Below are 11,247 nucleotides of genomic sequence, written 5' to 3'. Positions count from 1 at the left end.
AATAATATTGGTTTATACCGCTTTAACCCATCGTTGCTGCATGTTTATGGCTAGGAAAACACCACCGCTAACGTCAGAACTTGAGAAAGAAGCAGTAGTTGCCATGGATGAGTCGTTAAAATAAAATGATGATGCACGCAACTTCCCGTCTGGGCGAATTTATTGACTTCTAAGATAAGTTTCTCTTTATCGCGTCTTTCTTTTCTGTCAAATTCACCCGCACTTCGATTTTTTTCCTGTTTCCCCTTTTCTCTCGACTGTATTTGTAGTCTTCGCTTGTTCCCGTCTTTCCGAGCCGATCGTCGGGTGTGTGCTCCTGTTGTTTGGTACTGTCCCTGTATACTGGAAGCTTGAAAAAGACTCAATCCAAATTCATGCTCACACCTCGGTCGCCATAATTTAACGAGAGTGCGCAGTAGCATTGACTATGACAAACAACCTTCCAATTTTTTGTGACGACCAGAAAATCCGCGAAGCATCACATCTATGTGCGCACCTCGGTCGAGTGGGAGAGAATCCCGGGAAAAAATTCACGGCCCGGCAATGTTAACGCTTGCAGAGATAGAGGTCACCGCGCAAATTAGAAAATGATATTTTCTGACCTCCGTTATCACGAGCAGTACTTTCGTTGATAATGACCGGAAAACTGGAGATGTAATCAAATCTGTTTTTCGGAGTCGAAACTATTTCAGTGAAAGCTGAGAATAATACTTTCATCTGATACGCGTGCGTGATCCGCCGTGCATTTGCACAAGACGTCAAACGAGCGACGATCCCAGTAACAACGTAATTTTCAATAATAGTTAGCAAAGACATGCTCAGACTCCTATGTACTCATCCAGCTTTCACAAAAGTCATAGAAGTCGACAGAAGCGATGACAGCAAAAGAAGACATCTTTCAATAAATAAATAAATTAAAGGAAAATTACTGAATTCTTTCCCGCCCAACGACGACGTCGACATAGCAGCGACAAAATTGCTTCCTGTTCGAAAAGTCGAACTTTGTCTCGTTTGCGAACGTGTTGACTGATATGCATTGCGTCCCCCGCGTGAGTTTGCGTTGAAATTATTGTAGTTTAGCCGTTAGCTACTGTCATTTAGAGTAATTTTCTAGCAAAACTAACAATACCGATAAGTAGTCTTCGGGGAGTCGTTCAAACCAGATACAGGAAACTATTAATGGGTAAAGTTATAAATGGAAAAGGAAATATCTGCCCGCTACTTCTGAACCTCGATAATTGTGTCCCATTCATCATTATCAACACACGCAGTTGTACATACTCCTCAAACACGCCCCCCCCCCTCCTCCACTCGACTAGACATGGGTTTCCAGCGATTACCTGGATTGAGCAAGTCTTCGATTTGAAAAATCGCAATTTCGCAGCACTGTGATTTTTTTCTGTATTTTCTTACAGAAAGGTTTGGTGTAACCCTTTCTCATCTAATTATTTTTGTTTTCTGGCTGCGTCGTTTTAAAGTTGCGAAGTGATTGCCGGGTTTGTTGTTTACGCTTGGGGGGAGGGGGAGGGAGTACATCTCCTACGAAATGAAAAAAAAAACTCCAGAAATCTTTCTATAGGTATTTCCCATTGTGTGGGTTTCCTGTAACTAGGAGGTATTCGTGATTACCATGGCAACAGACTGAATTCAGCTCCACTGAATTGTCCGATTATTGGCAAAAAAAAAACGTGATTTCGGTTTTTCTGGTAATTTGCATTGCTTGCTGTGGATCTATTCTTACCATACCAGAAAAGTTCCTTGTTATTCTACCAGTGTGAGAGGGGTGACCCCAATGTGGAGTACAGCGAAGTGTTCGACCTGGCGGATTTACCAGATATAGTTCCAAAGTTGTATTACCCATCTCGTAATTCCAACTTTTAAAAGTTCAAATTGGCCAGGGATCCATTTACAAAAGTTTAAAATGAGAAACGTCACTCGTGAAAAAAGTGGGCTTGTATTAGAAAGTAAATTTATCCAAGATTACAAATATCATGAATATAACTTGACACCAGGGCAGTTTTACAAACGAGACTGCATTTTGTACAAACCCATATGCGGCAAAAAAAAAATCTTACTCTCCTCAAATGCACTGGGTGAAGCCATAGTCTGATTAGGGGTGGATAGTGTCGACAGAAGGAGGGTGAGAAACCGATCACATCTGTAAACTTAACTTTCTTTTCAACCGTTGTTTTTTATTGTGAAACTTTTCATATGTACAAATACAGTTCATCAAATCTTGGCTGAACAGAGCTTTGAGAGAGTGACTTGGAATATTTATCTACACATGAATTCTAATCTGCAAAAACAATGAGTGAAAACCATCACATCTGTAAAGCAATTTTCGTTTTAGATCATTGTTTTTCATTGCGAAAACGTCAATATGTACAAGATAATCTCATAAACTCTTGGCTTTAAAACAGAGCTGAAAAGCAACGATTTGGAGTGTTTATCTATTCATGAATTCAACGCAACAGAATACCAAAAAAAACAGACAGAATTACACAAGAACAGGAAAATATTTGGAGAGCATCACACCGAAAAAATGAAAGAGTGATGCTATAATTGCATATTTACTTGTATGTAGATAAATAACACAGTTTAAAAACTTATCTTGACAACTGTGTCAAAGTTTTGGTACAAATACAGAAGATGAAATGTTATGTTGAAAATGTATAGTTTTTATGACCATACACTACTTCTTGACACCAGGGGAGTAATCATCTGCCCAGTTTGATGCTAAATGGTTTGATGACAATGTTTCATGATTTCATATTAAATTGTGAAATGGGGAGGGGACAGGTGTACATGACGTTGTTTTGAGGGTGGGGTGGGTGGGAAGTTATCAAGTGGCTCTGGTATGGTCTTGTTGTGGTATTTTGTAAATTCTTCCACACAGATTTATAAAGTGGTGAAAAGTTTTGTTCATCAACAGAACAAGGTTTCTAACATCCCCCTTTTGCTAACTTTTCACCCCTGCTTTCCAATGTAGAAGTCCAACTTTCCCATGGAGAGTTAATGGGCTGACTAAAAATTTTAGCAATGAACGGGTGAGAATGACTCTTGTTATTTTCAATGATCTCCCCGTCCATATCGCTTTGGAAGCGGGTTAACCAGCATGCTTTCGACACTTTCAAACACGGTGTGCGGATCCTGATCGGCGTTGACATGCTGTGCATCCTCGTAGAAGTCGGCGATCTCTTCGGCGTACGCCTGGTACGTGGCCAGTTGCTTCTTGACTTCTTCCTCGGAGTCTTTGACATGCAACTCACAGCGGTCCTTGATTTCCTGGGTCCTAGGGGGGTTATACAATTCATGGTAGTGCTCGCCGGTAATGGGGTCAGTCGTCCGGAGGGTCAGCCGCTCGATGACAGAGTCATTAGGCACGTCTAGGAAAAACACCCTGCGAAAATGGCACCGTTGAGAGGGATGTGAAATGAGACCAGCCAATCAATGTGGTTTTTGGCCAACGACAAGATGACAAACTGTTAATCCCGAGTGACAAGGCGACGAGACATTTTGACTAGCTACTGAAACATGTCGACCTTACAAAATAAACATCTCTTTAATCTTCTTGATAAAACTTTCATACCCAACAATGAATCACACACACACACACACACAACTGTATCCTTTATTTCACAGCTACAACTAATACAAACTCAATGTTCATTTGCCTGCTAAAGGTACTCTTTGATTGGTTCTTAGCTGTCGGGTCACTAGGTCAAAGTTTTCACTTTCTGAAAAGTACCGGTACAAGCAGATCCTGATAACAATATGTTGTTCATGCCTTATCTAAAGGTATTATATGCACATGCCTCAAAACTACAAGGACTTAAAACTTTCGTTCAAACATTCCTAGTTTCCAACTTTAAGCAATTCTCTTTTAAAATCAAGAGTAAAATCTGAGGTCACTGTGGAAATTTTTGTACTAGACAAATTTGAAATTCAAAATAGCCACCTTCCCTGCCTCAATTCAACAGGGAAAAATTAATTTTTTTGATTTTTTACAAAAGTAAGATAGCGACAACTCTATTCATCCAAGAGCTTCAAAATAAGCCCCCACAAGTGGTAGATCAGAAAGGTATTGTGAAAACTTAGGAGCCAAAAAAAAACCCCCCAGTTTTCTTGAATGTACTCATCTGAATTTCTTTCATCAGTCTTTTTATTATTTCATGTAAGTTATGATTTAGGAAAACCTAGCAGAAAGGAGGTCATCTGATGCATTTGTAATGTATTCTTTTTACTACCACCATGACATTTCCGTGACTTACGAGTTCGCAGACTGAAACAGTTTCAAAACAGACAGGAAACAGATGGGCGACACACAAGCAATGAATTCTGCATCTGTTACAGTTTTTTCATTACAGCCATGCATATCGTGAACAAATCTTTTAACGACCAGAGTTTTTTTTCTGTTTTCCCGATGCCACCGAAATGGAAGTAATGAGATGAAGGCGTCACTGTTGGTAATTTTGACCGACATTTTAAGTGTGCAATTTGAGAAGAATTGAGAGGATCAAAGTTTAAGTGGTACTAATTATATATCATTACCAAACAGACAACCGGAAAAAGGCAACTTTTCAACTTGGCATTTCATCCCGACATTCTAAAATTGTTTTTCAAAAAAAACCAATCTTATCGGGGCTTTGAGACTTGTGAAAAATCATCTTCGCATATCTAATATCGAACTCCCAAATCCAACAACCCACTTCCTCAAGTTTTCCAGTACACTAATCTGGTGATGAAACTACTGAACGGAATGGGGTTAAACTAGCATTCAAAAAGTAAAGGGGGTGTGGGAGATAACATGGTTTGTGATGTGGGTTTCACCAACTCATGACGCACTGTACTGCAAGTTCAGTATCGATGGAAACATAGTCATAGCAAAAGCATCCTTTTATTTAATACTTCAATCATTACAGAAAGGGATGACTGGTGTTGGGTCATATGAATTTGACTGAATTTGACTGAAAGTTTAAAAAGCGATAGATTGCCTACACGCACATTCCTCTTTGTTGATTTTCTGCAGAGTTTGCCATTGATGAAGGGTGACGGGATCCCAACGCACAGCAGAATGCAAAATTGTTCCCTGTATGTGGGTCACCATCTAAGGTCAATCCACAAAACATGGTGGAAAGTCCTTGAATGCATCAGATTAACAAATCAATCATTCTTTGTCCCTTCATTGTCACAAGGGTCCTCTCACCCCCCCATTTACATCGTAAACTGTCCCATCCCAACAACAGCAGACAATGAGGTCATGCTATAATGTTTGCCAATGAGAAAGGGGTTCAAGAGTTCTGAATGGAAGTCACACACACTAAAATCTGTCTTGATGCGAAAAAAAGCCAGAATTCCCTGCTCACCTGTTTGGCTCGTATCCTGCACTCGTCAAGTTCTCTGCCTGTTCTCTGGTTCTGGGGAAGCCACGCAGGACCCAACCCCTTGTAACGCAGTCAATCTGGCTAAGGCGATCTTTAAGCAAACTCATTATCAAATTATCAGGCACTGGGGATGGTTATGATGGAAAAAAAAACAGAAATATATTACTGCGTGACACAAAAGGTTTGATTTGGTGAAAACACTGTTCTAATCTCATGGACAACCATCATGTCAACACTGATAAAAATGGTATTACATTAAAAGTCGAAAGATTTATTGCCTTCAAATCACATTGCCCATCTAGGCTGACTTCTCCAAATGAAACTACTGGGAATATTAGCGGGAAATGCCTCCACTGAAGTGATATCATTTGAACAGTCGGTGATGACAGTGCTTAAAACTGATGGGGGATAGTTTAAGAAACTAGGTATCTCGATCTGAGGGCTTGGTGGCACTTTTCAAATATGCAGTACCACTAGCATTAAGTGCAAGTGGCATTGTGGTAACATTGAAAGGTTTTTTTGAGGAAGAAATGGCTCCACAGATCGAGCGAAAATGCTGTAAGTCAGGGACTCAATGCAGAGAGGATCACTGTGAAAACAATGTATGCTTGGAATAATCAGATCGATGCCCAAACACACCGCACTGGAATTGAAAGACTTACGATGATAGAGGGCGCACTACTCTGTGTATCTCTACACCCTTACCAGAGTTCCACTATCACACTTAGGCATGAAATAATTATGAGCAATATCCAAGTCAGGGTTTTCCACATGGGGATTTTTATGGAGGGGCCACCCCTCTGTTTTTTGATCAATCTATTTATATTTGATAACTGTACAAAAGAATACATTTTTACAACAAAGAAATATGCAAATTATGTATTGTTATGTAAATTAGTCATCCCTCTACTTTTCTGACATGTGGAGAACACCATAAGTGGTTAGGTGTTATAGTTCGTTTGGTATTTTACTACTCAACATATCATCGCACACCTAACTGCAAACATTTTGGTTACAAACGACCATCCATTTTATACACATGCAAACATGGTGATGAACCCATTAAATCATACTTGCAATGGTAAACAGGTATTTTCAAATACAGTACTCTGATCATATCGGTACAGACAGCCAACAATTCTATCTTATTGCGATAGATGTATTCTTGTATACTTTTATACTTGAATGTATGCAAAAACATGTAGATAAAGTTCTAGATGTGTGTATATATGGATGCGCACTGATGAACAAGCACAATTTTTTGTCTTTATTTCACCGACAGTACAGCACATCAAAATATTGAAGACTGTCATGTCAGAGAAACAGTTAGGATGCGGACTAGAAATGATGGGATTTGGAGAAATGGCAGAACTTACTCATCATGTCCCTTTCAACATAAGGTTTGATGGCTTCTCCAATCTTTGACTCATTAACGATGGCTTCCTTGATAAGCTGCCCTGTAGACACTGAAAGACAGAAGAAGAGTGCAGAGAAATTGAAACCCAACTTTTATTAACAGTTAAGTTGTCATATTTGTACATGCAGCAGATTAGACATCAGAGCAACTTCTGACAGATAAAGTTTCAATTCTTTTGGTCATTATTATAGTGCAGTAACAACCCTCCCAAATGACAATAATAAGAAAGGAATAAAATAAATCAAGTTATTGCATTTTATAATAATTTGTTGTTTTACTTACTCTAATATTTCTAACTGATATGAGCTTTGTATTGAAGTTGTAAATCAGTGACAAGCTACAATACTGCTTATACCTACATGTTTCACTATGTATGAAATAATTTTCTCATGTATATTTATTGTATTTGTGTCATTGGCAATATATACACAAAAATAATTATGAAAGCAGTAAAACTTTACAATGAATACAGGCAGTGTCCATTTTGTTAACACCAAACAATGTTTAAATCAGGTTTTATTTTTTTTTTCAATCAACACAGGTCTACCGTAATGAGAATAGTGCAAAATGTTAAAAAGGACATGCAGGAGAACACATGAGATGCTGAAATGTTGAGATATGTCGACTCACCGCTGACAATATGGTATCTACTAGCCAGCAGTGCAGCCTGTGTCTTCTTGCCGCTCCCTGTGGGTCCTAGCAACACTATACGGGGAGTGTGTGGTGCTGCCGTTCTGATCTGGCTGCTCAGAAATGTCCATGCTGTCAATTGATAAAACATACAGAAAATGTCAATATTAATACTTTTCACTAAGTGTCATTTTTTGTCAAATCGTCTTACACAATAATCTTTGAAATCATGTACAGGACAAGAAGTAAAATTGACCCAAAAAAGTGCAATACAAATGTCTTGATATATTCTTGCAAGAAAGTAGTTCACTGTGTGGAACGCTTCTGGGAAAGAGACACTAGTATGTTGGAAATAATTCTTTATTCCTCTCTCTCCATTCAACTACTTTTCAGGGAATGTATTTTTATGAACACTTATGCTCAAATAGGCAGGTTTTTTGTCAGCCTTATCTCTGAACAAAATTGATGTCCTGGCTATATTTTCAAAGAAGAGCAAAGGACGGACATCACATGAACAGTCAATGTCAACAAGCACTAATGCAAGAACCAGGGATTGAGGTCCACCGATTTCAACTAACCTTAACCCTGACCCTAACTAAAAACCCTTTCAAGGTGGGTTTTGATATGATTCCTGTAAGGTAAGGCCAACAATCAAGTTGATTTCAAACACTAGGGCTTGAAGGAAATCTTGCCTTTACACTCAACTTGCATAATTTCAAATGGCTTGAGCACAGTGTGCCTATCCTTGTAAAACTTGCAGGGTAGAATAGATTTTTTCTCTCTCTAAAATGGCAATAGGAGATGCACAATGATCCTAGTATAGAGCAATAGGCTGGGTAATTATCTTCTTTGAGTAGTGGACAGTGTTGCGGTGGCTTATGAGAGAAATCACAGTTCATACAACGAATTACTGAACTTCACCTTGTGAAAAGACATCAGCTTTTGGTTGATCAGCATTGATCCTCTTGTGGACTTTCTCATAACAGCTGAGAATCCCATCAATATGTCTGTGATACACGACAAGACGATTCACCATCGCCTCCTCGCTGTTGTTGTCGGGCTCCGCCAGGCGGTTGACGATATCAGGGCTTGCTGGCCAGTCAAATGTGGTATGGTATACATCTATGAAGGTGAGGAAAAATAATAAAGAAGGAAATCATACATTCATGAGATCATGTGTAAAAATTTGATGCATTATAATATGATGTTGATGTTACCAAGAGAGGTTTTATCAAGCAAATTTCCTGTCCTTTTATTATTTATAGCAGTACACTTGATATTTTCAGGATGCTCCTCACCTTTGTAAAACGTCACTTCGTTTACCCTTATTGATGTCATTCTACAGAATTTCCATGTTGTGTCTTGTGCATATTTTATTCTTCTGCCATCATTTCCACATATTTGTATTTTTATCAACTTTTCAAAATCAACTTGTTTGTTATTGCCAGCTGTTGGGTTCTTTCAACAAGAATATCAAAGGTAAAATAAAATAAAATGAGTGTCTCAGAAATCACAGCACTGACTGACACTGACTGATTGCTGATTCATGTTTGACACTTACTGCCTGACAGTGGATCAACTCTCTTTCCGATCTGTCTTTCAATCAACACTGTGTCTGGAGCATCCAGTAAAACTGTTGAGAAGAAAAATCACAAAGCAGTGTTAGGGTTAGGGATCTTCAAGACATGAGAATGTAAACAAATACGTTGTTTGCCACTATAATAATTCCTTGCAACACTGGTACAGTAAAATCATTAGCCCCTTTTGCCCAAATTTTAAGGGATTTTTCCATGTCACATTGGCTTAGAGGGCATACAAGTAACGGTGAAGAGCTTCTCTACCTGCCGAGTTGAAACACGTAATCCACCTTCTACAGTGTACATTAACCCTTTTTCCTGCCAAGTCCATATTTCACCAACAGGTCAAGATTGTTAAAATTAATGAAACACAACGTATTCCATATGATGTATTTTAACATACTACTGTACATTTGAAGGCTGTTGAAAACATTAATACTGTAAAGTTGATTTTTTTTTGGACAAAAGATGCTATAACATACCAAGCCAAGTGGGTGAAAATACGTCATGTTTTGGCTCAATGCCGCTTTTTACTGACTTGGCTGATGGGGAAGTGATACAGTTATTACTGTCTGGCAGGAAAAGGGTTAAATATTTCCCTTCTTCTAGGGGAATGCTACTCACCGAAATGTTTAGGGTGTACACCAACAGTCTGCAGAGCTCTTGCTTGTTCCTTGGTCTGTGGGAACCCCTCTAGCACCCATCCTTTCTTGACACTGTCAAACAGCTTCAATCTATTCTGGATCAATTCTACCCATAATTCTGTTGGTATTTCCTGCATATAAAAGTTTGCATCTATCATACCAAACTAACCATTTTTCGTTTAATATTTTTTGAGACGTCTTGTAGTTTTTGCATAAAATCTACACACGTTTGTATTTAAACACATCTACAATGATACAGCACAACTTAACCATAAGCAATTATTTTCAGCCCCAGAGAAGATTACTGGACACTAACCTCTGACAATAAGAGCCTTCCTGGAGGGCCTTCAGCTCTGTACTCTATGTGTAACCTAAACCCTAACCTTTAATGACTCCCTAGACTACTAGTGATTAGGCAAAACAAAACTGCGTCCACCAATGTGCACCTGTGCCTTACAATCTACATACCTGTTTCTTTGCAATGTACTCCTTTGCTTTTGCAGCTACCGGTGATACATCATCCTCCAGCAGCTTCTGTGGAGTGATGTGAGCACTCCTGAGTTTCTCACAGACCATCTTTGCAATGGTTCTCTTGCCAGAAGCTGGTGGGCCATGGATTATGATTGCTGGTACTGTATAGATGGAGAGATACATACAACATACGGTAAAACTACCACAGACGATGGTCTGCGCACTGAGAGAAACAGTGAGACCATGGAGAAACAAGGAGGGCGGTCTCTAAATTCATGGCTAAAAACCTTGGTTTCTGTTTTGCCATAATATATTAAGAAACCCTAAAGCAACGTTTTGTGTCATGGGGCTGTGACAAAACTGTCATTGCAGTATTAACGACTTGCGTGTCATGTATATAAGTTATAACAGTATATTTGAGGCAACCAGTAGCTCTGCATGGCAGGGCTGTGTGTTTACCGGCGTTACGGCCTCCAAACGCCGGAAACCCACTGCCCTGCCATGCAGAACTAGGCAACCAGATGCAGCGAAATCGTTCGATGGGAGATATGCTTAAGTGGTGGGGAAATGCGACAGCATCAATCAAAGAAATACACAAACGCGAAAGGTTCTGTGATATTACGAAAATCGGGCATCATAATTTATGCTCCTGGCTATTCAAGTTGTATTTGCGGTGCAACTGAGCAACTTACCGTCGTCGTTTTCTTTCTTCAGTTCGCCGATGAGGTAATCTAGTGGGTCGTCTGGTTTGTTTATTACAAGCCTCTCAATCAAGCGCTGTGAAAAGAGAAAATTACGGTTCCACAGGAAACTCAAAATATGTACGCGTGTAAAATAGCTCACACTCATTTGATTCATTCGCACGTCCGTGAAATTAAATTTCATTTTAGTGAACATCGGGCACATGAAGCAAGATGTAACCGCTTCCTTTCGGATTGGTATACTGCCTTTAGAAGATTACCTACCTTGTATAGGTTAAATATATCGTGCCTTTCAGCATATGTGGTGAACTCGGGAGGAATTCTGAGAGGTTTCTTGGTGGCGTCCATCTTGAAATGATGTTTTGAACGAGTTGCTACGGGAGCTCTTGATGATCGACAAAACAGTACATTTGATTGGATAAG

General features: G+C 39.3%; 1 protein-coding gene across 1 annotated transcript; it reads right to left on the bottom strand.

Annotated features, from left to right (window-relative positions):
* Window positions 1-2,171: 2,171 nt before the first annotated feature.
* On the bottom strand, window positions 2,172-11,247 carry LOC139114469 (adenylate kinase 8-like). Its single transcript, XM_070676227.1, has 10 exons — window positions 11,089-11,247; window positions 10,816-10,900; window positions 10,121-10,284; window positions 9,633-9,783; window positions 8,993-9,064; window positions 8,353-8,553; window positions 7,432-7,563; window positions 6,761-6,850; window positions 5,367-5,508; window positions 2,172-3,400 (listed from the first exon to the last, which is right to left on the bottom strand). Exons 1-10 carry the CDS (start codon window positions 11,170-11,172, stop codon window positions 3,070-3,072), a joined length of 1,452 nt encoding a protein of 483 aa, XP_070532328.1. The 5' UTR covers window positions 11,173-11,247; the 3' UTR covers window positions 2,172-3,069.

This window comes from Ptychodera flava, chromosome 16 (assembly GCF_041260155.1).
Source record: "Ptychodera flava strain L36383 chromosome 16, AS_Pfla_20210202, whole genome shotgun sequence".
NCBI classification, from domain to species: domain Eukaryota; kingdom Metazoa; phylum Hemichordata; class Enteropneusta; family Ptychoderidae; genus Ptychodera; species Ptychodera flava.
Note: the sequence above shows the minus strand (reverse complement) of the source record. Positions and strands in the feature narration are given on the sequence as shown.